This window comes from Anser anser, assembly GCF_964211835.1.
Source record: "Anser anser genome assembly, chromosome: 6".
In the NCBI taxonomy this organism is placed as follows: Eukaryota; Metazoa; Chordata; class Aves; order Anseriformes; family Anatidae; genus Anser; species Anser anser.
In genome coordinates this window covers 11,806,725-11,829,744 of record NC_139726.1, presented here as the reverse complement: position 1 = coordinate 11,829,744, position 23,020 = coordinate 11,806,725, and the positions used below count along the sequence as shown (strand labels likewise).

Genomic DNA, 23,020 nt, shown 5'->3' with positions numbered 1-23,020 from the left:
AAACGTGACATTTTTTAATCCAATTAGGTTTTGGGCAGGCCCAAAGAGTCATGAACTTGAATTCTGTTTGTAAGAATTTGCTCTGACTATCCTGCACAGTGCATGGTGGGGAGGGGAGAGTCTAGCACACAAAAGCTACCCCCATCAGGGAGAAACATTCAGCATCACCTACAAACCACTGCCTGGCAGAGATTGCTCCTGGAAGCACACTTCCAAAGCTTCAAGCTTTTAGTCTCTCTCACCTGAAGTCAGGCTAGCTCTGTTCTAACACAAAATTAAAGAGGTTCATTTGCCGCTCCCAGAAATTGCAGCAACACAGGAATTAAATTGGATCTGGCAGCATTAATGCTGCCAGCCAGGCATCATCTGGGCAAACTCCTGACAAGAATCTCAGGGGTCGAGTAAGGGAATGTCTTCATGGCCAATCTATATTTGTTCTCTACATCAGGTATAACAAGCACCTCTTTGTATCTGCGAGATTCCTACTCTATACAGCACAATAGAGATTGCTACACAGACATCTTCCATTTTTAACACGTGAATAAACAAGTTTTGGCATGCCTACACACCTCACGCATTTGGTAAACACATGTGCACCTAAACACAACCACATTCAGCACGAGGCATTGTCCTGATTTCTTCATGTTGTAATTCTCATAGTCCCAGCCCTACAGAAGCATTTTGGCCCAGGTTCAACTGATCAGTGAAACCCTCAACTTCCACCTCTTTCCCTGGGAACCCAGATAACTTGGTTGAACCTGGGTTCTGCAGATGTTCCAAGCCATCCCACAGTGACCGAAGCCCAGACACGCGGTCTGTGGGCTGATCCCGAACATCTCCTTCAACCACGTCTCTTCCCCTGATGAGAACACTGCCCAACAAGACGATGCGCAGATCTACCAGGTTTTAAGCCATGCTCTGCATGAGCACGTTCTTCCTTCATCACATCTGTCTTCCATCATATCTGGGCTGAGAGCAAGCCAAGATATGGATCTGTTCCTACACCTGAGCAGATGCAAAGCACCAGTCAGGAACTCCAACACCTCCTGGGTTAACCTGGCCAAACCAGAGGACACACACTGTAAAGCAGCAGCCACAGTAACCCTCAACTCCACACCCGTCTGGCTACTAGCCACACACTGACACAATACTCCAAGTGGTTTTCTAATAACAACAGAAATAAGCAAGCAATAAATACCTTGATTTAACAAAAGGCCATTACATGGCCTTCAGCTGTTCCAACAGTGCCATTTAACACACGCCTTCCTCTGCTGTCACGTCCTTCCTCACGTCCCCCCATCACTGCACCCACAGGCCTATACTGCCAGCAGGTATTACACATAGCAGAGCTGTTCCCGTCCTGCAGGTGATTCCCAGAGCAGCTTTGGCAGTACTAAGGTAAACGTATGCGCATATGAAATGCTACCATGGCTTCTCCTGTTTAATTAGATTTGCTCCCAGGTTGCTTTCTACATGGATTCAGTGAAACTGGAACAGATGCCAGCCCAACTCTATCTGGCCGAGCGTGGTTTTTATATGGACAAGTGAAAAGGAGTTCACATTTAGCCATGGATTTCTTAAAGCAGCTAATTTGCAAAAACAGTATTTAATAACCAGAGAAATGGAACCTCAATTAATTCCCTGAATTTCAAAGGGCATTTCCACGTCAGCTACTTATTTTTCTATTTTATGTACCCGTAGGCGTGCCAAAGTCTATAAAAGTATTTACAGTCATGGGGAGATACCACAGGGAGAAGAGGGGCAATTGCTCACTGCTGTTGCCAGGTTTGAAAGCTTTATTTATTCCAACAGCAGCATCATACACACCAGACGCAAGTTTACTGGTCTGCAGAACTAAGCAGGTTCTCCAAGTTCCTATGCAGTTGTTAACCCCATAGCATATGGGGCTGTGCACCCAGGCAACAAAATCTCTCATCAACAGCTAGAAACAACATTAGAGCAAAAACACTTCAGAATGCTTGAGGAGCAAAAAGGAGGATTCCCCAGCTATGGGGAGCTCTGCCCTTTAACACTGTATGGGACGTCAAGGTGAGGACTGGAAATGGTGAGAGCATCTTGCCTAGTACCATTCCCCAGTTATACTGTCCTTCAGGTTTCCAGAATGGGAGAAATGGCCCCAAACTGGACTGTAAGCACAGTTCAATCACACACAGTCATACCTCACGCACTGCCTGTCCACATGAAAGGCATAATGAGATCTTTCCTTGCTAAAACACAGACTTTTCTTTCTTTCTAAGACAGACTGACAATGCGCATAAAATGAAGTGACAGATGTTAAACACTGATGGCTGATAAAGCACACAAGGGCAACATCTTTCAACATGACGCAGACTCATGTGAAAGAAAGCACTGGCCACAGTGAGTCCTTGGGCCAGACTCTCAGCAAGCGTAAAGCTGTTTCCTCCTGTGCATTGACTCTAGGTGCTGATCTGGCCTTTGAGAATGGAAAGGTTGGCAAGACTCAATCCCCCGGTGCAAGCCAAGGACACGTTGCTTACTTCTACACCATGGGTTACAGCCAGCTCAAGTCACAGGCTTGAGTGCCCAGACCAAGTGTTTTCTATCCACACTGCTAGTTGTTTGTGCAGAGGGGCTCAAAAGCAGCTGTGCTTGGTGTATCTCCACATGGGCTAAACTCCAGCACTCTGAGACCTTCCCAGGCCTGATATATCTAGAAGGCACAAATGAGTGTCCAGCTTAGGTTCAAGATGCAGAGCGTGTATAGAGTCTCCCTTGCCAGCAAGCTCCAAAGCTGGGGTTGTGGCAGGTGACAGGCAAGTCTTGGGCCTGCTCTTAACATTTTGCTTAGACACAGGCTGGGCTATTTCACATCAGTCTGACAGTGATGGTCAATGAACAGCAAGCACTGCAGAAAATCCCAAACATGTATGTATACCCAATGGTAGAGGTAGTAAGGACCAGGGGCACCCGAGACATTTATGCATCACACACAAGACCAACAGGACATACAGAGTTTAGGAAACACTGTGGGGATGGAGGGTGAGGATGATGCCACAGTGGGATTAAGTCTGGGGAGAAGGTCGCAGCATCATGCCATGGGAAAGATAAGTGAGTTAGCAATGGGGTGGTTTGGTGGTGGAGGCATTAAGTTACAGTGCCAGACCTGATTTGCAAACATGGCTGCCCCCAGGGCTTCACAGAAGGTGCAAAAGTGGGTTCAGCATTACATGGAGCAACTTTGGTTTGGGGGATGCATGGAAGAAAAGCAGTGAGGGAAATGGAACAGATATGCACAAAGAGATGGCACTGGCACATGCACAGTACATGATGAGAGATGAAAGCCATGTGAAGTTCTTACCTCCCATAAATCCCAAGGTAAAGACTATGCATGTCAAAGAGCAACAAAAACAAAACATGTTTATACGTGATTATTTCAGTGAGTACAAACATTATAGACACTGATCAGTCTGAAGCAGGCATATGCATTCAACAGCACTTACCTCTGCATGTTTTAAAAATATTTTTTAATGCCTGAATTTATACACTCCTCCCCACAGCATATCTAAATTAAGTCCCCAGGCATTTGAGTGAGGGTTATTCCTACCTTTGGAATGAAAGGAATCAGACAAGCCACAATCAATTAGAAGTGGCGACCACACAGCCAGAAAAAAATCTTGAGTTTGTGGTCTATTAGAGCTAAATATGCACCCTTATCTCCCCAGACAACACAGTTAAGAATGATTTCAGATCAAGACTTCAATTGGTGTCTTTGGATCAGCAGTGAAATATTTTAACCTCTCTGCCATACTCTCTGCCCTATAGGAAACAAATTTGGCTCCTTTGAAAACTGGGTGGTTTGTGCTAGGTTTTAATACTGTGGCTACCATTACAATTATTAATTTCAGACTCTTTAATGACTTCTGAAGCTAACAATATATGTATTAGAACACCAAATAATCTATTGTTGAGCGGTTTTGAAAATCCTACTCAGTGTAATATTTGTTGCTTGCTGGAAGGGTAACAAATAATACCATTTTTAAGTCAAATTTATACTAATACCTAATGTCAATATACCTGATTATCCAAGTTATAATTGGTGATTCAGACGAAAAAAAAAATCCCAGTAAAGGAAAAATAAGCTTATTCTGGGGTATGTAGCTTGTTCAGTTAGGCATGCAGTCAGGAAATGCCAATCTGCCCAAAGTTCCAGAAAGTAGCAGTTTGGCACATTGAGGTGTATTAAATTATGATAGTAACTAGCATTTTGTAATGTAGTATTTTAATTTAGAAGACTCAAATGCCTAACAGAGATATTATTGCTACAAAAATTTGTTTCAAACAGGTCTATTTGACATTGTGATAATGCAGAAATATTATAAACATCCTAATTATGTTATTACAAACTTTAATGGAAACCATGGGAAAAAAATACCCATTTCATACATATGAAGTGGAACATCTGGGTGAAAGACAACAGCCAAATTCAGGTGCCCTTCACAGCCTCCAGCCATTTAGAAAGAAAATGAAGCATGGTCCTCCTGGGACAGTAGCAGGTACAGGCCAGAGCAGAATGAAGCATCTTCCTTTTTAATACTTCACTGTGTTAACAGTATGTTCAGGGAAGAAGCTAGTACTTTACTATGAACAGAGGCTGTTATACCCAGAAAAAAAAAAAAAAAAAAAGCACTTCTTGTTACTTGAGTATCTGTCTACAACTTTATTCATCTTAAGTAACTGCTATCAATCAAAGAGCCTGCTTATTAAAAATCCCTTTGAGAGCAATTTATAGCAGGCACACAGAGCGTAGATTGAATGCCTATCCACAGGGTAACGGTTTAAGTCCATAGAGCACACGGTGGATGCCAATCTACGGATGGATGAGTTGAGTGAGTTGTCAATCAATAGATCCTTACAGCAAAGCACAGGCACCTAGTGCCAGCCCGTGGCCTAGCTAACAGCCACCTGCCTCTCACTGGACTTACAGATCCAGCAGAGAAGATCGAGGTGACCCTTGGCAAGAAGTCAGGTTTGCACTGAGAGGGAATGGTGATATGAACCAACCTGGGAGGCAGGTGTGGGGGTCTTCCCCACAGTGGCATCTGGTTTAATGGGATCAAAATCCAGATCCAACAGGCTGGCTCCCTCCTGGAAGGGCCCAGGGGCATCAAACTTGGCAGCAGTGAGGAAGAAAAGCAGGACGAGCATTAGACACACACATGTGCACAGTAGAGGGTACGCGATATCCAGGAGCTAAGGCTGCAAGCGCAGAGATGTTGTGGGGATGCAGACACCTGACGTGACTCCTGACTGCTCTGTGCCCGTAACCGCGGGCAGGAAGCATGCCTTTGCTATCAACCAAACCTGGGCTTTTTCCACAAGGCTCACTCATCTTCTCACCTGACCAAACGAGCTCACATGGCGTAAGCACCTGACCTGCTACAGGCAAAAGGATCGCCACCACTGCCAACTCAGGTGGCCTTCTATGTATAGCTGTTCCTCACAGCTCATCCAGCTGCCTTTGTGCGGAAGGCCCAGGACAGACCCCCAGCCACACGCATAGGAGCTGCCATCCACACCACTTATCTCAGGAACAGGGATCTAGGCAGAAGAACAATGAAACTTCTGGAAGGTAAGTCTGAGGGACCTGATTGCTCCTAAATCCCTCCAGAAACAGAAATACAGAATATGGCAGCTCACCCTAGCTAAGGGATCTGAATCACTTCCCACTCCAAAACGCCGTTTCCAATGCCTTCCATTTCAGGACATCCCACCAACATGCACACACCAGACTTCTAAAACAGCACACATCTGAGAGGCTTAGCTACCCTCTTCAAAGCCAGCAGAATACCTTTCTTTGATTAATGCACTAGCTAAAGATGATGATGACACATTCACTGATTACCGCTAATAAAACAGTCACAAAGAAGTCATTAGTACTCAAAACAACTACCATCACATCTGGTTGTCAGATTTAGCCTAACCACTACAGCCTTCCTATTCAGCTTCAGAGGAAGCTGCAGTCCAGGAGGATTTGATCCCACTTCCACTGATCTTCCAAGCTTGCTTGCCCTACCCCTTCAGCTACCTGTCCAACAACACACCAAGGCTGGCAGCTTGGTCTTCATTTACATCACGGCCCCAACATGGAAGAACTTGTGGAAAGAACTGAGACACAATATAAGAGAAAGTCCTCTGCATGCAACACATACCACCATCATCTTCACCTCCTCTGATTTCCTCTTACACCAATGATCTTTTAGATTTTTCCCTCCCTTATGAACATCGTCTCTCTTTTTAATATCCCCAGTTCCAGGAGGGCAAGGAACCAAATTCACCCATCTCACAACAATAAGTATGCTAAAACCAACTGGCATTCTAGTACATTCCCCCAGCACACTGAGGCCATTGGAAAGGTTCAAACCCTAATCTGTAGCTTTTTTTTCGGTGGTTGGACACCAAAGGGTCCGGTCATGGAAGAATCTTACCTGCCATTCAGGACTTACATGCAAGGCCTAGCACCCTTTGCCTTTACCCAGATCTCCCACAAGAAAGCTCACTGGAGCCAAGCCATCTGACAGGAACAGCCCTGGGCAATGCACTGAACGCTAGCGGCCGCTGGATGCTTCAATGAAGATTGTTCTGGCAACCATAATCCTCCCTCAGAAATCCCATCCAACTGCACGTCACAGCAGATCCCATCCTGGGTCAGGGCACTGATCAGGTGGAGAAGAGTATGTCTGGCTAAAGGCAGGCATTCACATGGAAATATATGATACAAACCACAGGGCAGGCAAAGTTGTCCAGTATGATAAAGGAGAACGAACAGAGAATGGAAGAGTTGCTCAGCTGCCTGTGGTCCTCCCCCCTTCCAATATGGCAGTCAAATCATCTCTCTGCTCTGCAAACTTAAATCTATTGCAATGCAAAATCTGACATTGACAACCTTCCCTCCCCACTCCACCTTGGCTCCTCACCAGCTGGGTGGAAGGTGGCAAACCAGAGGCAAAGGAGCAGCATGATACAAAGAAAAGTTAGCAAGGGAGTCACAGATGAACACTGATAGAGACATTACTTGTGCTTTAACAAGCATTTAGGAAAAATATACATATTATATACATGTATATATATAAAAAATATAGATGTATGTGTCTCATGATGCAGCCAGAAATCTGGTCAGGCTCCCCTATACATAAGGACCACCATTCTCCTAGATCCAACACAGAATTCCCCATTTAGGCATCCCCTCTTCCAGTGATGTTAATAAAAAGGAAAGTGAAGATGAAAAATACATTGTTTGAAAATGTTGTTCCATTTTTAGGGCTTCAAAAGGTGCCACATGACTGGAAACACGCATTCTGATGGGAACCGCTGGCTGGTGAAGAGTGACAGTGTGTCAGAAGCCCTGAATTCACAGCAGGCACAGTCCTGCCTGTCTGTACTGCATCCACCAATTCCTGTCGGCCTTTCCAGCGCAGGTATGGGCTTTAAAAGTCACCACAAAGCCCATATCTAAAGGCACTGAGATGGTACAAAACTGCTTTCTCCCACCAATGGCACAGCTGCCAGTGTCATCCCATAGGGATGTACAGGAGCAGAAAACACATGCTTCACCCACACCCAGGATCTATGGGCCTGGAAGGCACATATCATGGGATGCGAGGTGAGCCAAGCCATAATCCATGTGCACTGTTGCTGAACACAGTGATAACTTTCTGGTGTCTTCACCAGTTTTATTTCTCACATTTCTCTACGAATTAAAGCTCTGAAAGGGCAACGTGTTGGCCAAAGCTGCCTTCTAGCCACCCTGCCCTCTAAGATGGCCTCCCATCTATCCCTTTGCCTCCTGAGGTCCCATGCTGAGCTTGTGTTCCTCCTTTGCCTGACCAGGTTTCATGGCTGGACACCTCCAGAGAGAATAAAGATCAGAAGGAAAAGTTCAGAGGCAGACAAGTATAATGCAGGGCATAGCAGCTAACCTGCGAGGGGGTTGTCACACTTATCTCAGGGACAAAATTGTCATCAAACAGACTGATGATGTTCTCCTGCTTGATCTCCTTGGAGGGGGTGACTTTTGGAGGCGGAGGCACCGGAGGCCCTTTCCTCAACTGCATGCAAGTGAGCACACGGCCACAGCACAGACGGCGACACCCAAAAAAACCAGAGACAGGAACCAGGTTAGCCACAAAAACTGAAGGTGGGGGAAATCACAACCACAGGCACAGAGAAGGGTTCTGTCAACTCCATCTGGAGAGAGGGAAGGAGAAGGGCAGAATGAAACAAAATAAAAAAACAACCACACGCCTCCAGAGAAGGTTTGGCATCATTAGTTACACTTCAGCTGTGGGCAAATTTCCCTCTGCTGAGGAGAAGCGTAACACAATTAATATGCATCGGCAGGACATGCATACATAATTAGAGCATGTGCAACCTTCCAAAGAACCACTGGGAAGGGAGCAGATCAGTTACTGAAAACATATTCAATAGACCAGGCCAGTTCTGCCACCGTTTGCCATACTTACCGTACCTAATGGAACGAGAACCCAGACTCAGTTTGTCTTATTATGGGATGCCCATGAGGCCAGATGCTGATCTGCCCAGCAATGGGTTATCGGTATACCATATGGGAAGTCAGAAGGAACCTTCATGGCATCTTACCATACCCCAGTTTGGGGCAAGAACAAGCCCAGCTCCTGAGAAGCCATGACTGCTGTGGGCCCAACTCAGCTCTCAGTTTCACCAATGAGCACTGACACTAATGAAGTCACAAGCGCAGCCCAAACGGAGATCCCAGAGAAGGCTCGATGAAATCTGACCCTGTGACTCTAACCCATCCTAATACCCTCTTATCATGCTGAAAGACTCAGCCTGACGCTGCATCCACCCTCAGTGGGAAGCTGTGGTAGACCCTCCCTAGATCAATCAACCCGCACCCTCTTTATATTTTTCTGTGTCCAAGGCTCAATCCTTTTTTTTCTAGATCAAATAAAACTTTGAGGAGCTGCTTCTGTGGTGGAACAAAGCAGCCAAACAAGTTCCCAGCACCACAGCAATGCTCAAGAGTGGTAATGGTGTGGTTTTTTTTTTTTTTAAACAGTTATTTGATTTTCTCACCATACCTGGGATCTCAAGGCAGAAGATTCAGTGATCTGACAATGGGCACTCAGTATATTAGTGTCAGGCCTAGATTTGAAACAAAGCAGTCCCTGACTCCTAGTTCCATGTTCACACTCCTCCAGCATATAACTGAGCTCTACAATGCATTTATTCAGATTGCTAAGAATATGTCCAGTTCTCTAATGGGTTAACCTACTTGAGACAGTGTAAGTGAGAATGCAAACACGCATTTTCCACTGAATGGCTGGCTAGTGGAAATAATGAAATTAGTGTGATCACTCCCAGCTTTTCACTGTTTGCAGAACATGATGCATCCGTATCACCTAAAAACAATCCCTTACTGAAAACCTGCTTGCCAGGTGCAAGAAGAGACCAGAAGTTTCAGGGAAAAGCTACTCTCAGAACAGAGCCACCACCTGCAGAAATGGGAAGCTCCAATTACAAACCCAAAGCTAAAAAGATCCCGACTCTTCTGTGATTTACTTCTCTAAAATAGTCCATATCCTGCCCTCTTCTATGCATTAGTGTCTTAGAGAGCAGCACTTCCACATTGTCCAGCATAACCTCCAACAGCAGTTTAATACCACTTCTCAAAGACAACAGGACTGCATATTGATATCAGGTTATACCTGGAACTGCATGAAGCATGAAGAACTACTTTGCTGACTAGAATAAAATAACCCCCCTACAAGCTTCCTGCTGATTTGGATCCCACAGAGCTGGATCTGTTTAAATTCACCACAGCTGTGTTGTTTTCAGCTGTGCCGTTAGCGTCTGTCAGTGGTGTAACTGAGAGCAAAAGTCTGACCTTTACAATTTCACAGACCCTTGAAGTCCTGTGTCATCATCAAATTACTCGGTGTGGAGAGTTGTGGCCGCTTCTTCCAAAACACAGAAATTCCAAAACAGCTGTTTTCAAGAAGTAAAGGAAAGCGACAGTAAAAGAGCTCCTTTTTGGCACAGGGAATAGTTCAAAATCAAGTCAGTATTTATGTGGTCTCTCCTATTTTGCTGTCTTTTTCCCTATAGCCTCTGCTTATGATTTGCATTAGTTTTTCAGACAGGGAGGAAATGGGTAGAGAACTACACTTGCTTGTTGCTTTTTGCTCTGGCCTCCCGTACAGTAGGAGGCCCCTTGCCTCCCTTGGAGGACCCTAAAGCAAAACACTTACCCGTAGGTCAAAAGAAGTGACACCTGTAAAGCTGAATCGGTTTTAAAGTCAAGCGCTGTTTACAGGCACTTGTGTCTTCCAGCTGGCTGCCAAGCTGACACAGGCTGAGTTTCTAGACCTTGCCATATAGGCACCAGGTTTGGCTCTGAGTACCAAAGCCCTGTCCTTGCCTTCCCTCTCTCTAAAGCAAGCTCCATCTCTCAGCACCGAGTGAGAACATGGAGAGGAGCTCTTGCTCTTCACTGTAGCAAGGCTTAGGAAAATAAATTAAAACATACAGGGGGAAAGAGCGGCCAGACGGTGGCAGCAGAAGCTGCAAACACCATTTTGGTCCTGCCTTTGACCCATCAGAGGTTTCAGATGGGGCTCTGCTAGAATATTCTGCTTGCTCAACAAGGGGTGCTTCCAGCCCCATTCCTGTGGGCAGGAAGGCAGCGAGTGAATGAGCAAGCACTTGCAGCCTGGCAAAAACAAGGCTTATGTGTGGTATTTAAAGGAAAAGGAGGAAAACCAAACTCAGCAAGACAAGTCCACAGGCAGCACAAGTCAAGTCTGCAGTGAAAAGTTCATTAGATCTGGACAATTTCTTGTTCCACATTTCCATTAAGTTGTGGTGATCACTGAAAAAAAAAAAAAAACAGGAAGGCAGTTCTGGAAAAATATGCACTATCCTCTCTCCTTCTATCCATAGACCCCACTCCAAGGTCCTGACCTGGGGGGTGATGAAACCACTCTAAGCTGCACAACGCTCAGTAGGGCAGAGACCCTGGAGAAGTCCTGCAAAGACACAGCCAGACATCCTCACTTCTCCAAGGCTGGAAAAGACCTTTTGGCAATGTGAAAATATCCCTTTTTGTCCTGCTGAAAATCAAAAACAAGGGGAAGGAAGAATACTGTGAGAGGTTATTCCAGAAACAGGAGACAACCCTGCTCCACAGGCCTGGATTTGGAATCACACTGCTACGTATGATAACAGCAAGGAAATTCTGGGTTACTTTCATCATTTTATTTTATTTATTTATTTTAGCAGCACTAGGTATTTTCTTACCAGTTTGGCCAGAACGCCTCTCAGCTTTAATTCTTCCTGAAAGACTCCTCCTTGCGTCCCACTTATTGAAATGCAAGAACTGGCACCAGACATGAATCTGGCCTAGTTAGTCTGTCTCCGCTAAGCTTTTCCCCCACTCAGCAATAGGGGAAATTATGGAAAATTTAGGAAAAGCAAATGTTTTATTTTCCTCAACTCCCAAAGTGAAACATAACATATGATATGCTAAGTAGCAGCAGCTACATTTCCTATTTTAAACATGCTGGGTGTCCCCCATGTAAGGGAAGTACTAACAAAGGCCGCATGGAAGGTATCAGAAACCACCTAACAGTCTCCTTCCTGCTACGCACCTGATTTCTTCATAGCATAATATAATGCCTTTATTTTTAATCCCAAGGTAAAATACCAAGCTAAAGTAAAACAATGCAAAATAACAGATGCTCTCCTTATCCGTATCAATATTAAACTTTTTTCTTTGGACCCTCGTCATTTACAGCAGTTCTTGGGAAGAGGCACGACCATTGAATTCCACAGGTTAATTCAAGCGTAAAGAACAAACTTCCTTGCCTTGCTACACCCTCCCTGCATTTTCTTGACCATCCTACTGGACAGCAACGTATATTACTGGCCTTCCCCCTGTAGAGGCATTCAGAGACAGCTTTAGTACTTCCCTGTACAATACAAAGAAGGTCAATGAACAACTGGCATCCTCAGAAACCTCATTCTTGCCCACACTGATGGAGAACAACCGTCATGTTATGTTCTCTGTGCTCAGTAGCAGGAAGAGGCCCAAAAAAGCAACTGATGGACATCTGACTCACAGAGCATGTGTCGTCAGTGGTCATACAGCAGAGACATGGTCAATGTCATGGGGACGCTACCTGAGATGGTGACTTTGGGATGCTTGCCCCAGGTGCTTCCAAAGTGGACGGTTCCAGCTCATGGTTGACAGTCTTGGTCTCAGGGCTGGTGATGGGAGATCCATCTGGTGGAGGCGAGGGGCTTTTATTTGCTTTCGCTGGGGTGCTGTCACTGAAGGAAGGGGAGAGATGGAGAGAAAAGAGAGAGACAGACAGAGAGAGAGAGAGAAGAGAAGTCTGAGCCAGGCCTAGGAGAAGTTGTGCTAACCAGCACAGATCATTGGCCTCCTTTACCTCTTTCCTTCACTGCCCTGACATGTGATGAAGATATCTGAAGCCTCTACAAACTTTCTGCAAAGCATCTTTGCTGAGTCACTTCCAGCCCAACACAATGAAGTAGGATTACTGGGCAGCAGGTTCCCAATAAATTCCTACTGCATGAATACATTTGGGGGGAGGGGGGGGAGGGGGAGGAGTGGAACAAAACAAAACAAAAAAAAAAACCACAGGCATCCATAATTCTGATAGATCCTAACTCATTTAATTTTATACATTTTACAGGTAAAAATTTCTCTTGGTGGTGTTGTACTGACACCCACATGGGTTGGGACCAACGGATCCATATGCAGATCTGCAACACCCAAACTAAGGCAGTAATAAAACATTATCATATTACTCTACACAGTACAAACTGGCTGAGCTGGAAGATGGGAAAAGTAGCCCAAAGTTTCACAGATCATTCCAGACAGCAAAGAAACAGTGAGGTTTTGGCTACTAATAAACTGTTCCCTACTATGGAAAGTTTCTTCAGCCTGTTTTCTATGATGAACCCCTGCTGTCTTTGTCTTTCCAGCTGGTCCGTGTTCCAGGACTGTTTCTAACACAGTCAAGAGGGACTCTTCAGGGAATTAAGATGCAGGAAGCATACGCCAATGGCATTTGTTGGTTCATAACTTGGCCAGATTTGGATTTTTGAAAGGAATGGCAAGAGGCAAATGCCCTTCCCTAAAGGCATGCCCTGGCTGAGTGTCAAATCTGCTTCAACCTGTGGAATCATAAGAGATTCAGCTAAAGGTTGGTTAACAGAGAGTTTCAACAGGGATAAAGCTAAACTCATTTTCCCAGCCTTATTCTCAGGAATAGCTGAAAAAATTTGGCTGAAACTCAGCTCCCCAAAAAGCAACCAATCAGCTTATCTCAAGGCATGCAGAAGCACTCACACTGGTAGAGGATATTTTAGCAGAAGTGGTTACAATTTGGCAAAACTACGCACAGCTGAACACAGAATATCACAGAATATTTCAAAAGGGCTGTGCAGCCTCATCTAGGGGGAGCAGTATTTGTCTCCACTTATAAAGAAGGGAGAAGGCTGAAAGGCACAGACCCTTTCCTCCAGCCTGAGACAATAAATTCTGGCACAGAGCCACAACTGCAGCCATGTGGACCTGGTTCTGAGGAACACACAGATTATTTCTTTGCACTGTCCCAAGAGAGCCCAGAGCTCTGGAGATGTACAGCCACTCACACTTGGATGGTGTGGTGGTCATGGGCTAACATGCAGAGTGGCCTCATTCTTAAACACTCACAAGTAAGGGGACAGCAAGAGGAGGAAGGGACAGCAAGACATTTCAAAAAACCTCCCCTCCCAAGCAAGCATCTCCCCCTGCTCAGCATTCCAGCTTTCAAGCTTCCCACCCCATTCCCTCTTCATTCACTTTGCCCTCACCCATTCCCCCACCTTTCTCCCCATACCCACACACCCCACACACCTTTTCCCACAAAGCGCTTGCTCCCGGGTCCACATGCAGGTCCGATGTTTCTGATGACACTGACGCCAGCAGCACACCGACATGATGCAACAAACCCAGTGATGTTTTGTGCAAGCAGCTCTCAATCAGGGGCACACACACCGAAGGTTGAGAGGAAGAGGGAAAGGGGAAGAGGAAGGACTAAGGAACACACACATTGACCTTTGCAGCTCTCTGGGGTGACTGCACATGCCTAGTGTCCTTCCTAAGATGTCCCCCAAGTCACTTCAACACAGAGGGCTGCAGGAAGGATTCTGTGACATTGCCAAGACTGTGCTACAGATTAAAGGTAATAACGGTTGGAGTGAAAGTAAGGAAGTCTTGCTCTAAATGAGAGTTACCAGGGAACAGCAGGCTCCACGTAACATGTTCACAGCATTGAAACCTCAAAATGATTTCAGGAGAAACATTATCTTGGTACTATTTCCATGGCAACACCATTTACAGCACCATCAGAGGCTGACATGATGACCTTGCTGAGCCCAGCCTCGCTGAAGACACAGATCTTGCACCCCAGTGCTTCGCCTCTGAGATCTCAAAGGGGGTCCTACAACACCTCATGCCAATGAGGGTTGCTGCAGAAGGATGAGAATGATAGCGATGAATTGCCTAGGACTGCAAAATGATCAGCCCAGAGAGGTGTCCCAAGGCATGGGCAAGTGCATGTGAAAGGCTTCAAACGTGGCAAACAAAATCAAGGGGGGAAAACTCAGGAAGAGGTGAGGCAAGATGTTCCTCAATCTAACTGTTTTGCTTGTGAAGATGTAAAGAAAATACCTCCTGGTGCTAGAGTTGAGGAAAGAAAAGATGTTACTTTCCCTAGAGTCACTTTGGAGGAGATGGAGAGGACAGAGACCTGCGGCCGGATTGCCAGGACTTCTCAAATGCCTGGACAGGCTGGGGAGTCCTGGCTACCAGCTGGGCTACCAGCACTAGGGTACGTTTCTCCAACTAAGCACCTGAAAAGGACTTTTCTCCTGGCAAGAAAGGACTTCACGTTCATTTTCTAGAAGCCATGAAAGAACTTTTTGGTGACTTATTTGTGGTGTCTGGCAGTGGCTTAATTTGGAGCCGTATTGCTGAAAGACTCCCACGTGAAAGGCAGACCAGTTTCTTCCCCTCATCCTAGAAGGGCTGAGAGGGCCCCACACTAAAGCCCTCATTAAGTCACTGCTATTTACAGCTTGTTTGATGTGTTGGCTGATCCTCCTAGGAAAATGCCAGTGCTAATTTTGACTGAGCCTCTACCAGCCCCCCAAGCAGCACCTTCATTCCTGCACTTGCTGCTCTGCACGCATTCAGCAACTTGGTGACCGGCACCAGGTCAGCCCCTCACCAGGATCCTGGGGCCTCCACAGGTCCTAGGCAAGCACACGCTGTGTGTCCTGCACAGAGCAAAATCCTGTTTCCAAACAGACCGCTCTTCCCTATGTTCCTGGAGCAAGCAAGTGCGGGGACTGACCAAATGTGAGTATCGCAGAAAATCGTCAAAACAACGCCTTTTCTTCTTTTTATAAGCAACTGGAAAGGGGAAGGGGAAGGGAAAGGAGAAGGGGAACGGGAAAACCACTCTGCTCTTTGAGAGCTAAGAGCAAGGTCTACTGCAGTTACAACAACTGAAGGAAAGCTGCAAATCGCCCAGCCTCTCCTAGTGCTGCTAAACTTCCAGACCCTTCACTGGGCTGCCTCATCTATTCTGGAAGAGACGACTAAAATCTGCAGATGGGGTTCCTATATGCTAGTAACAATCCTGCATTAGAGGATGGAACCAAACCTCCAATATGGTAAAAACAGACAAGTCACCTCCTGCCAACTTCTCAAGTTAAAAAAGAAAAAAAGGTTGGCATCTCTGCTAAGGCTCAGATAGTGTCTTTTAGCCCAAAGTAATTAGGTTGGTTTTTTGTGGCGTTTGTTTGTTTGTTTTTAACATCAAAGCTGTCTGAACACTAGAATTATTTCCACTCCCCAGAAAAGGAGGGGCAGAAAAAGAAAAAAAAAAAACCTCCATACCCAGGCATCCAGTGGCACAAACGTACATTTTTGCTGCAGATCAAAGAGCAACCAAGTCCCTGACCCTCTTTCCCTGCACAAGGGTTTGCGTATTTCTCTGCCCCCCCTGCAGCTGCTGTGACAGCAGAAACCCCCAGCAGAGCCGGGGTCAAGCACCTTAACCGCTGGGCCAGCAGGACCTTGTCTGGAGGATGTTGTGGTTAGAGCTCAGCCAGATGAGATTTCCTAGGCTCGCCCTCTGCTGTAGCATCCACAAAGGCTACGACGACTGCAAATGCTACACCTCCTGGTGCAGTCGCAGCAACACTGCCCAGCCAAGGTCAGACACAGACATCCAGAGGAATACTCCTGTGAATCCTCCTTTTTCACATGACATTCACTCACTACTTTTCATTTGAGGAAATAGTTAAGATTTTCCCATCGGTTTCCCTGTGAAATTACCGTTCTCTTCCCTCCTGCTTCCCATTTTACACAGGATGCCCAACAGAGACAAAAAGAAAGGTTGTACAATTTGCCCTAGTCAGTGGGAAGACAGGATCAGAAAGCAAGAATCCCAATTCACCAGCACTTGCTTTTATTGCTGGCAGAACAACATCTTGAGATTTAAAAGGATATTTTTTTTGTTCCTATAATGACCCCATGGAAGGAATATCAACACAAAGACTGAGAAAAACAAGAGTTAGGGGAAGTTTCTATGCCGTTATGCAGCAATCCCCACTTTGCCCCAGAGCACATTCTTGTCGGAGTCCTTGACCTTGGCTATGGGAACTCTGAGCACTGCAGCAATCCAGTTATTCAACGCCACGACTGTCTTGAAAGGCAAGCTGCTGCTGTTAGTCTTTGTACAGGATAACAGGCTTCCCTTTCCTTCAGCTCTGCACAAATCTTAAATGAATGGAGCACAACAGCGAGGATCTCAAGAGGAGAACAAGTAAAGAGCAAAGCCCTAGAAGCGTCCTTCTCCCACATCAACGACCTCCCACCACACCAGGTAGATAGGACAGGACTACATATGAAAATGGTCCTCCCGGGCCAGGCAGGGAATGAGAATGCAGCATTTCAGAGCTGTTCAAAAGGGCAAGCCTCACTAGGTAAGACTGGATCTTGTTAATTGCCAAAATAGCCCGTATATCCCTGTACAACCCAGCACCGCGCTTTTAGTCACCACAAAAACAACCGAGCAGACAATGCCTGAGCTTTCCCAGTGCCCTCTTAGGTAGGAAAGGAAGCAAGGATTCAAACCAGACACACAAGCAGTTAATGGGATTATCCAGACACAAGAGACCTCAGCAGGACCCAGCAGGCCATGAACACACGGTATCATGCACAGGACCCCGCTCCCATCACAGGGTTAACACGTGCCAGGCTGTTAGAGTCCAGCAACAGCCTCTCCAGTTTTAGGAACTAAATCAAACACGGATCGAAATGCTGCTCTCCGTACCGGTACCTGCTCATCTTTTTCCTCAGCCTGGCGAACAGTTTAGTTTTCTTTCTGTTGAGGACGGCACGCAAATCGATTCCGTTACAGGATGGCACAGTCAAACCAGCGAGGACAAGTTAAGCCTCCGAGCGTTCGTTCACTTGGTGCCACGAAACTCACAGCAATCCAGATGATACGCACTCCTCTCTTACTCTCAGAAATACACACGCACAAAAACACACAAACACACTCTTCCCTTGCTTCCTACAAAGCTTTGGCCTTTGGAGAGGGTGGGAGAGGACTTTTTGTGCCTGTCAAAGATTTGCAGATATGCTAACAAACTAGATTTGTCCCTGTTCCTTGGAATATGGGGCTAGGGTGCACATGGATAAGAATAAAAAGGAAACTGCACAGATCAGCAGAGAACTTTGTGACACTGATCCTATTTTTTTTTTCCTCACAGGCAATTGCAGCTCCTCACTCGCCCTTGTAAATGCTGGTACACCAGAAGCAAGCTCCCCATTCTCCTTTGTGCCATCTGTGCACAACTCTTAATGTGGAACCTAATCAGCAGTTTTCCTATTATGTTTTTTTCCAATTGTAGTAGGATAATACTACAGACCTCCCAAGGTTTTCTAGGTATCTGACAACCCTGAATGTTCAAACTCCTTCAGAAACAAAATCCAAACATCTCTGAAGTTTCCCGAAATGCATCAGCTACTCTATGCTACGCAGCCAGCATCAGGTTTGTCAGCCATAGTGATGTATGAGGATAATTGCATCTCTTCTCACACCCCCTCATTCATTTCCTGCCATTGTAGCCATCTCTGATCCTCTGCCCAGCAGAGAAGGACGAGGGAAGCATCTGCTCCTACCCCGGGCCACAACGGGCAGTCAGATCAGCGAGGGATATTTCCTCCTGCATGTTCTGCCCCAGCCCTGAACCACAGTGAGAGGCCAGATGTGGAGGAGAGACACAAGTGCCTCATGGCATTTCCTGATCCCTGCAAAACACTTACAGTCCTGGCAGACCTTGGACACATTCTCCTACAATATCCTGTTCCACTTCGCTCAGGGGTATCGCAGTTGTTTTGGGGCAGGTCCGTCCTCTCAGCTGAGGTTTGAGCAGGTGATGCAGCAGCACTCAGATTGCTACCTGCACAGGATCCTCTGTGTAGGCACTTGGGTTTTTGTTCTTTTTTTTTTTTTTAGGGCCAACTAGTCTCTTCGCCAAACAAAGAGCACAGAACTGCAACCATTACCTCCCCAGATGAGACTAGCAGTCTGTGGGGCAGAAGTCTTGAGAAAATGTAATTAATTCATTGGAAACTCTTTCAGGCCAGAAACTTCATGCCAGAGCAGTATGTCTGGGCCCAGCTGTCACTACAGCCTGCCATCACTTACTTGAGCAAGAAAGGCAGGATGAGAAAGGAGTTGGCAAAGCAATGGCTCTGGCCTTCATCTGTCCTGTTACCTCATCCTCTTCCAAGCGCCCCACTGGATGCTGCCATCAGAGACAACGTGGGGCATGGCACAAGAGGACTGGCACCGTGGCCTCCTGCATAAAGCTTCAGTCTTGTTGGTGGTGATCAACAGGCACCGTGTGCTGACTTAGGAAGAACACACTTTCTTCACAAGATGCATTGCTACCAGCATCTTGGGAATTTGGGAATATTAGCAACCCAAAATTCAGGGGCCAAATTTGATTCAAATTTCCTCTTTCTTTAAAGTTGGCAAACACCACACACATTGCCAGAATGAGACAAAAAAAAAAAAAGTTGTCTGTGCTTGAATTTAACAAGAGGTTAAACTGGGAGGAGAGACGAGGGAGCACAGAGGTGTCAACAGCTCATCTAGCCCTTCCAAATCAGCGCACTCAGACCGCAGCTTGCCCTTTTTTCACGCTGACTTCACCTCCTCCCTCCATCAATACACCAGTTGAGGACCTGGGTTGTGCTCCTGCTCACCCGGCATGTGGGATTAGTGGCAGCTGGAAGCCAGAGCCCTGCATTGTTTCATCACTCACACATTTGGATGGGAGCCAGCTGCAGCCTCATCCACAGCCTGACCTCTCCCTCCCCTCTCCGTGCTGGAGAATGTGCAGCTTTGCAGTTAACCTAAATGGACCGGACCCAGCTGAGCAAAGAAAACTAAAGGACTGGAGGACACACACTCCTTGCATACACACAGATTGGAAGTGCTCTGAGATCAGAAAGCCTCGTATTAATGAGGCTGCAACTACATCCATAACACACACGGACACAGGCAACACACCCTGATTTGGTGCACAGGAGGGACACGGGGCTTTAGTGAACAAGTTTGGAGGAGGTTGGAAAACAAATGGGCTCTTGGGTCCTCTAGCTCACAAGCTACAGGTATGTGGGGGAAGCTTTTGAAGGAAAGAACAGGACGGGTGCAGGGCAACCAGACTCAGAAGGAAAGAGAGCTCAGTGTTACAGCATTGGTTTATGGAATTTGACTTCAAAAACAGCAGAGCTGAGTCGGTTGCCTAAATATCAGCAAACAGTGAAAGCTGAGGCCTCCAGCTGTTATCCTACAAAGGTAGGAGGTATTGCATCGTGTCTCCCAGCCCCAAGGGCAATCTTGGATATCCCCTAGGGATTCTCAAGGCTGGCTATATGCAGACAATCAAAACACTCTTCAGGTGACACCACGCAGATTTCAATACCCCAGCAGAGACCCCCCTGTCCCTCCTCCCCTGCTGAGGGGAAGACGTTGCTCCCACAGTTACTCACCTGGGCTGTGCTTTAATGGGAAAGGCATTGCCTGAATACTGCTTGTCTAGACCCAGCAGGACATCATGGAGGTTTTGGTTCAACTGCAAAATACAAAAACAAAAGAGAGAAAAAGAATGAGAAAAGAGCCCCAGCTGCCAGAAGAGAGCCTGCACTGGCCTGCGCAGGCTGACCAAGCACCGACTTGTGCAGTCAGCTGTCCCATGAGAAAACAGCCCTACACCTGTTTCCACTCCTCCATGGGGTAAAGAACCCTACATTCAGACTACCGAAGAGCTGCTGACACCTCATGGGAATGCTCTGTCTTCCTAAGACACCATCCTCTTTGCCTCTGTGTCTCCTGCCCCAACCTGTGTGCTGCCAGGTACTGCTGCAGCAGCAGGCCGAGCGTTCACCTGAGGGTCTTCTGTTTACTGGGACTGAAGCTCCGCTCTAGATTTGTAGCCAAAGTTGCTCCTTATACCTCCTTATGAACCTGGGATATCAACATTTAAAACGCAGAACTACAGGCAACTACAGAACTACCAAGTCAACAGCAAGCCTTCATCTTGTAGGCTGCCTGGGCCATCCAGGTTTAGGCAGGACCTGGATCTCTTGGAAGAAATGCAGTATTAGGGGTTAAACTTTTCCCAATACCAAAGGCTGAAACATTCACCCTGGACACTCCTATTCTGAAACAGCCAATTCACAAACAAGATGAGATGCCAGATTTATCATCAGTAGGAGGAGGGATCCAATGCAATCAATGTCAGAGGCATCGTGCCGACAACACCAGCAGTTAATTGGATGCTAGAGCAGTAATAAGAAACAGATGGCTTTCATGGAACAAAGCTGAAGGCCTGCTCTCACACAAAAGTCACAGGGAAAGAAAAGTCCAGGACATGATACAAGAGTAGAATTCCTTTCTAGCAGGCATCCTTCCCATGTTTTGCTGAATGTAACTTAACAGCAGACTGATAATTATAATAATCCTCCCTACTCTTAACGATAAGTTCATTCCCCAGCGGAGAAGTGCAGGCCCTTAACTGGAAAGGTCCCCATGAAGTGTCAGCAGGGCTCCAAACTGATGCATTACACCAAGGCAGTGGGCCTCCGACTGCTGGGAATTGAATGACTATAAAGTTGCTGGTTGCTTAGCGGCTGTCTTGTTGTTAGGATGACATTGGGGAGGGAGGAATACAAGAGTTTTCCAGATGGACTCTCAGTTGCTCGCTCAGATTTACAGAGAGCATGCATGCCTTAGGAGCAGCGTACAGACCTAAGGAACACAAGACTTACTGAGCTTTTAGGAGAAGTAACTAACAATAGAAACGTATCTCTAAAGGAAAGTGGCAATGGGAGGATTTCCCACAGCCTATTTCTGAGGTCTCTGCTGGGTGCTGGCACACCACCCAAACCCAGCCTGCCACCAGGTTATGACGCTGCTTACTGCCCTGATTCCCAGCCCATGACCACCAGGCAGTCAGTCCATGCAAGGGCCATGCTAAGCATTCAAATGCCTTCTTTTGCAAACAGATGCCAGGCTGAGATGGCTTGGTTATAGGTTACAGATCCAGATTCTGGAGGAACTAGAAAAGGCAGCAAGCAAGACGGGCCTGAAGGTGGCTTTCCTCCCCTCTGTGGATCTTCAAAGGAGCCAAGTGACACAAACTCCCTGCAGCATGCAGTGGTACTCTACCCTCTCTCCCCTTACTCCATCCCTTCACATTACTAACTCAACAGACCCTCCCCCATGTGGCTTGGAAAAGTCTGAGGGTTAACATTTTGCTCTAATATGGGGTAAATGCTTTCTTCTCCAGCCATATCATTTAGGTTTTTCAAATAGCAGTGATGAGAGAACAGGGCGTGTTAGTAGGACAAGCTGTTAATTGTCTTACCTTGCTCATTTCTTTATGGAAGTTTTCTTCTAGGCCTGCTATACTCTGGAATGTGTTGACGTAGAAACCAACACGACTGCCAAATGAAAAACAAGAGGAAGAAGAACTTAATGGACACCATGCTCTCCCAAAAGCTTTCAGCTCTGCCTCACCTGCTATCTCCCACCCACCATTCCCAGTTGAGCTCAACTCTGTCAGGCCTGGCACATGCTGGAAGAGAATGGCAGCAAAGAAGTGTGCAAGGGGTGGTGGAGCAAAGGCCAGGAGGAGGAGGCCAGGTAGGGCAGGATCTAAATTTGTGTTTCATGCTGGCAAAAGGGATGGGGAGGTGCAGGGGGTGGGGGGGAGCACACACTAGTGGTAGGGTGATGGAAAGCAAAATGATGGAAGTTGTGATGGAGTGCGGGGAAAGCTGAGGGAACTGGCAGGACAGAAATTTAGTCACTCCGAAGTCCCTCAGCACCAGGGGAAGAACAAAAGTGTGAGCTCTTTGCTTCTAAGGGCAGAAGAGTAAGAAAGCACAGGATATGCACAGAGAGCAACAGGAATGCAAAAGGATCAGCTGGACAGCAGGAGCCTGTGAACAACCTGTGGCACTTCAAAATCCCCGTAGCCGCCTGCCTCCTTGCTTCCTTCCAACCAGCCCTTGGGAAAACCTCCAGCACTCACCTATTCCATAGTGAAGGCAGCTCCTCCTGCAGATCAACGTTCATCTCTTCAAACACCTTCTGAGCCTTTACTAACTCTTCTTCAGCCTTAATAACAGAGAAGGAAGAGAGTAAGCTCCAGCACATACAAGTACCCTAACGGGCTGAGCTAACTGTAACTCTTGACTTTGCTGGGAGAACAAGCAAAGTTCTGGCACGGGGTAGTCCCCATTCCAAACGAGTCTCCCAGGAGCCAGGGTTGCATCACAAGTGAGCTGATGCCCCTTCAGCTTGCCTGCACTGCCCACAGGGTTTCTCTCTCAATA

General features: G+C 46.6%; 1 protein-coding gene across 10 annotated transcripts in view; it reads right to left on the bottom strand.

Annotated features, from left to right (window-relative positions):
* BIN1 (bridging integrator 1) overlaps nucleotides 1-23,020 on the bottom strand; it is a 94,174-nt gene that overhangs the window by 11,697 nt on the left and 59,457 nt on the right. For 5 of the 10 annotated variants that reach the window (XM_083841956.1, XM_083841962.1, XM_083841959.1 and 2 more), the window contains 7 exons: nucleotides 22,717-22,802; nucleotides 22,048-22,123; nucleotides 20,171-20,253; nucleotides 12,198-12,348; nucleotides 7,959-8,087; nucleotides 5,044-5,151; nucleotides 3,341-3,364 (listed from right to left, as the gene is read on the bottom strand). In XM_083841956.1, the coding sequence (XP_083698082.1) occupies nucleotides 3,341-3,364; nucleotides 5,044-5,151; nucleotides 7,959-8,087; nucleotides 12,198-12,348; nucleotides 20,171-20,253; nucleotides 22,048-22,123; nucleotides 22,717-22,802 (657 nt within the window). The remainder of the gene's footprint in view (nucleotides 1-3,340; nucleotides 3,365-5,043; nucleotides 5,152-7,958; nucleotides 8,088-12,197; nucleotides 12,349-20,170; nucleotides 20,254-22,047; nucleotides 22,124-22,716; nucleotides 22,803-23,020) is intronic. The other 5 variants (XM_083841963.1, XM_083841964.1, XM_083841965.1 and 2 more) reach the window with 3 other exon arrangements.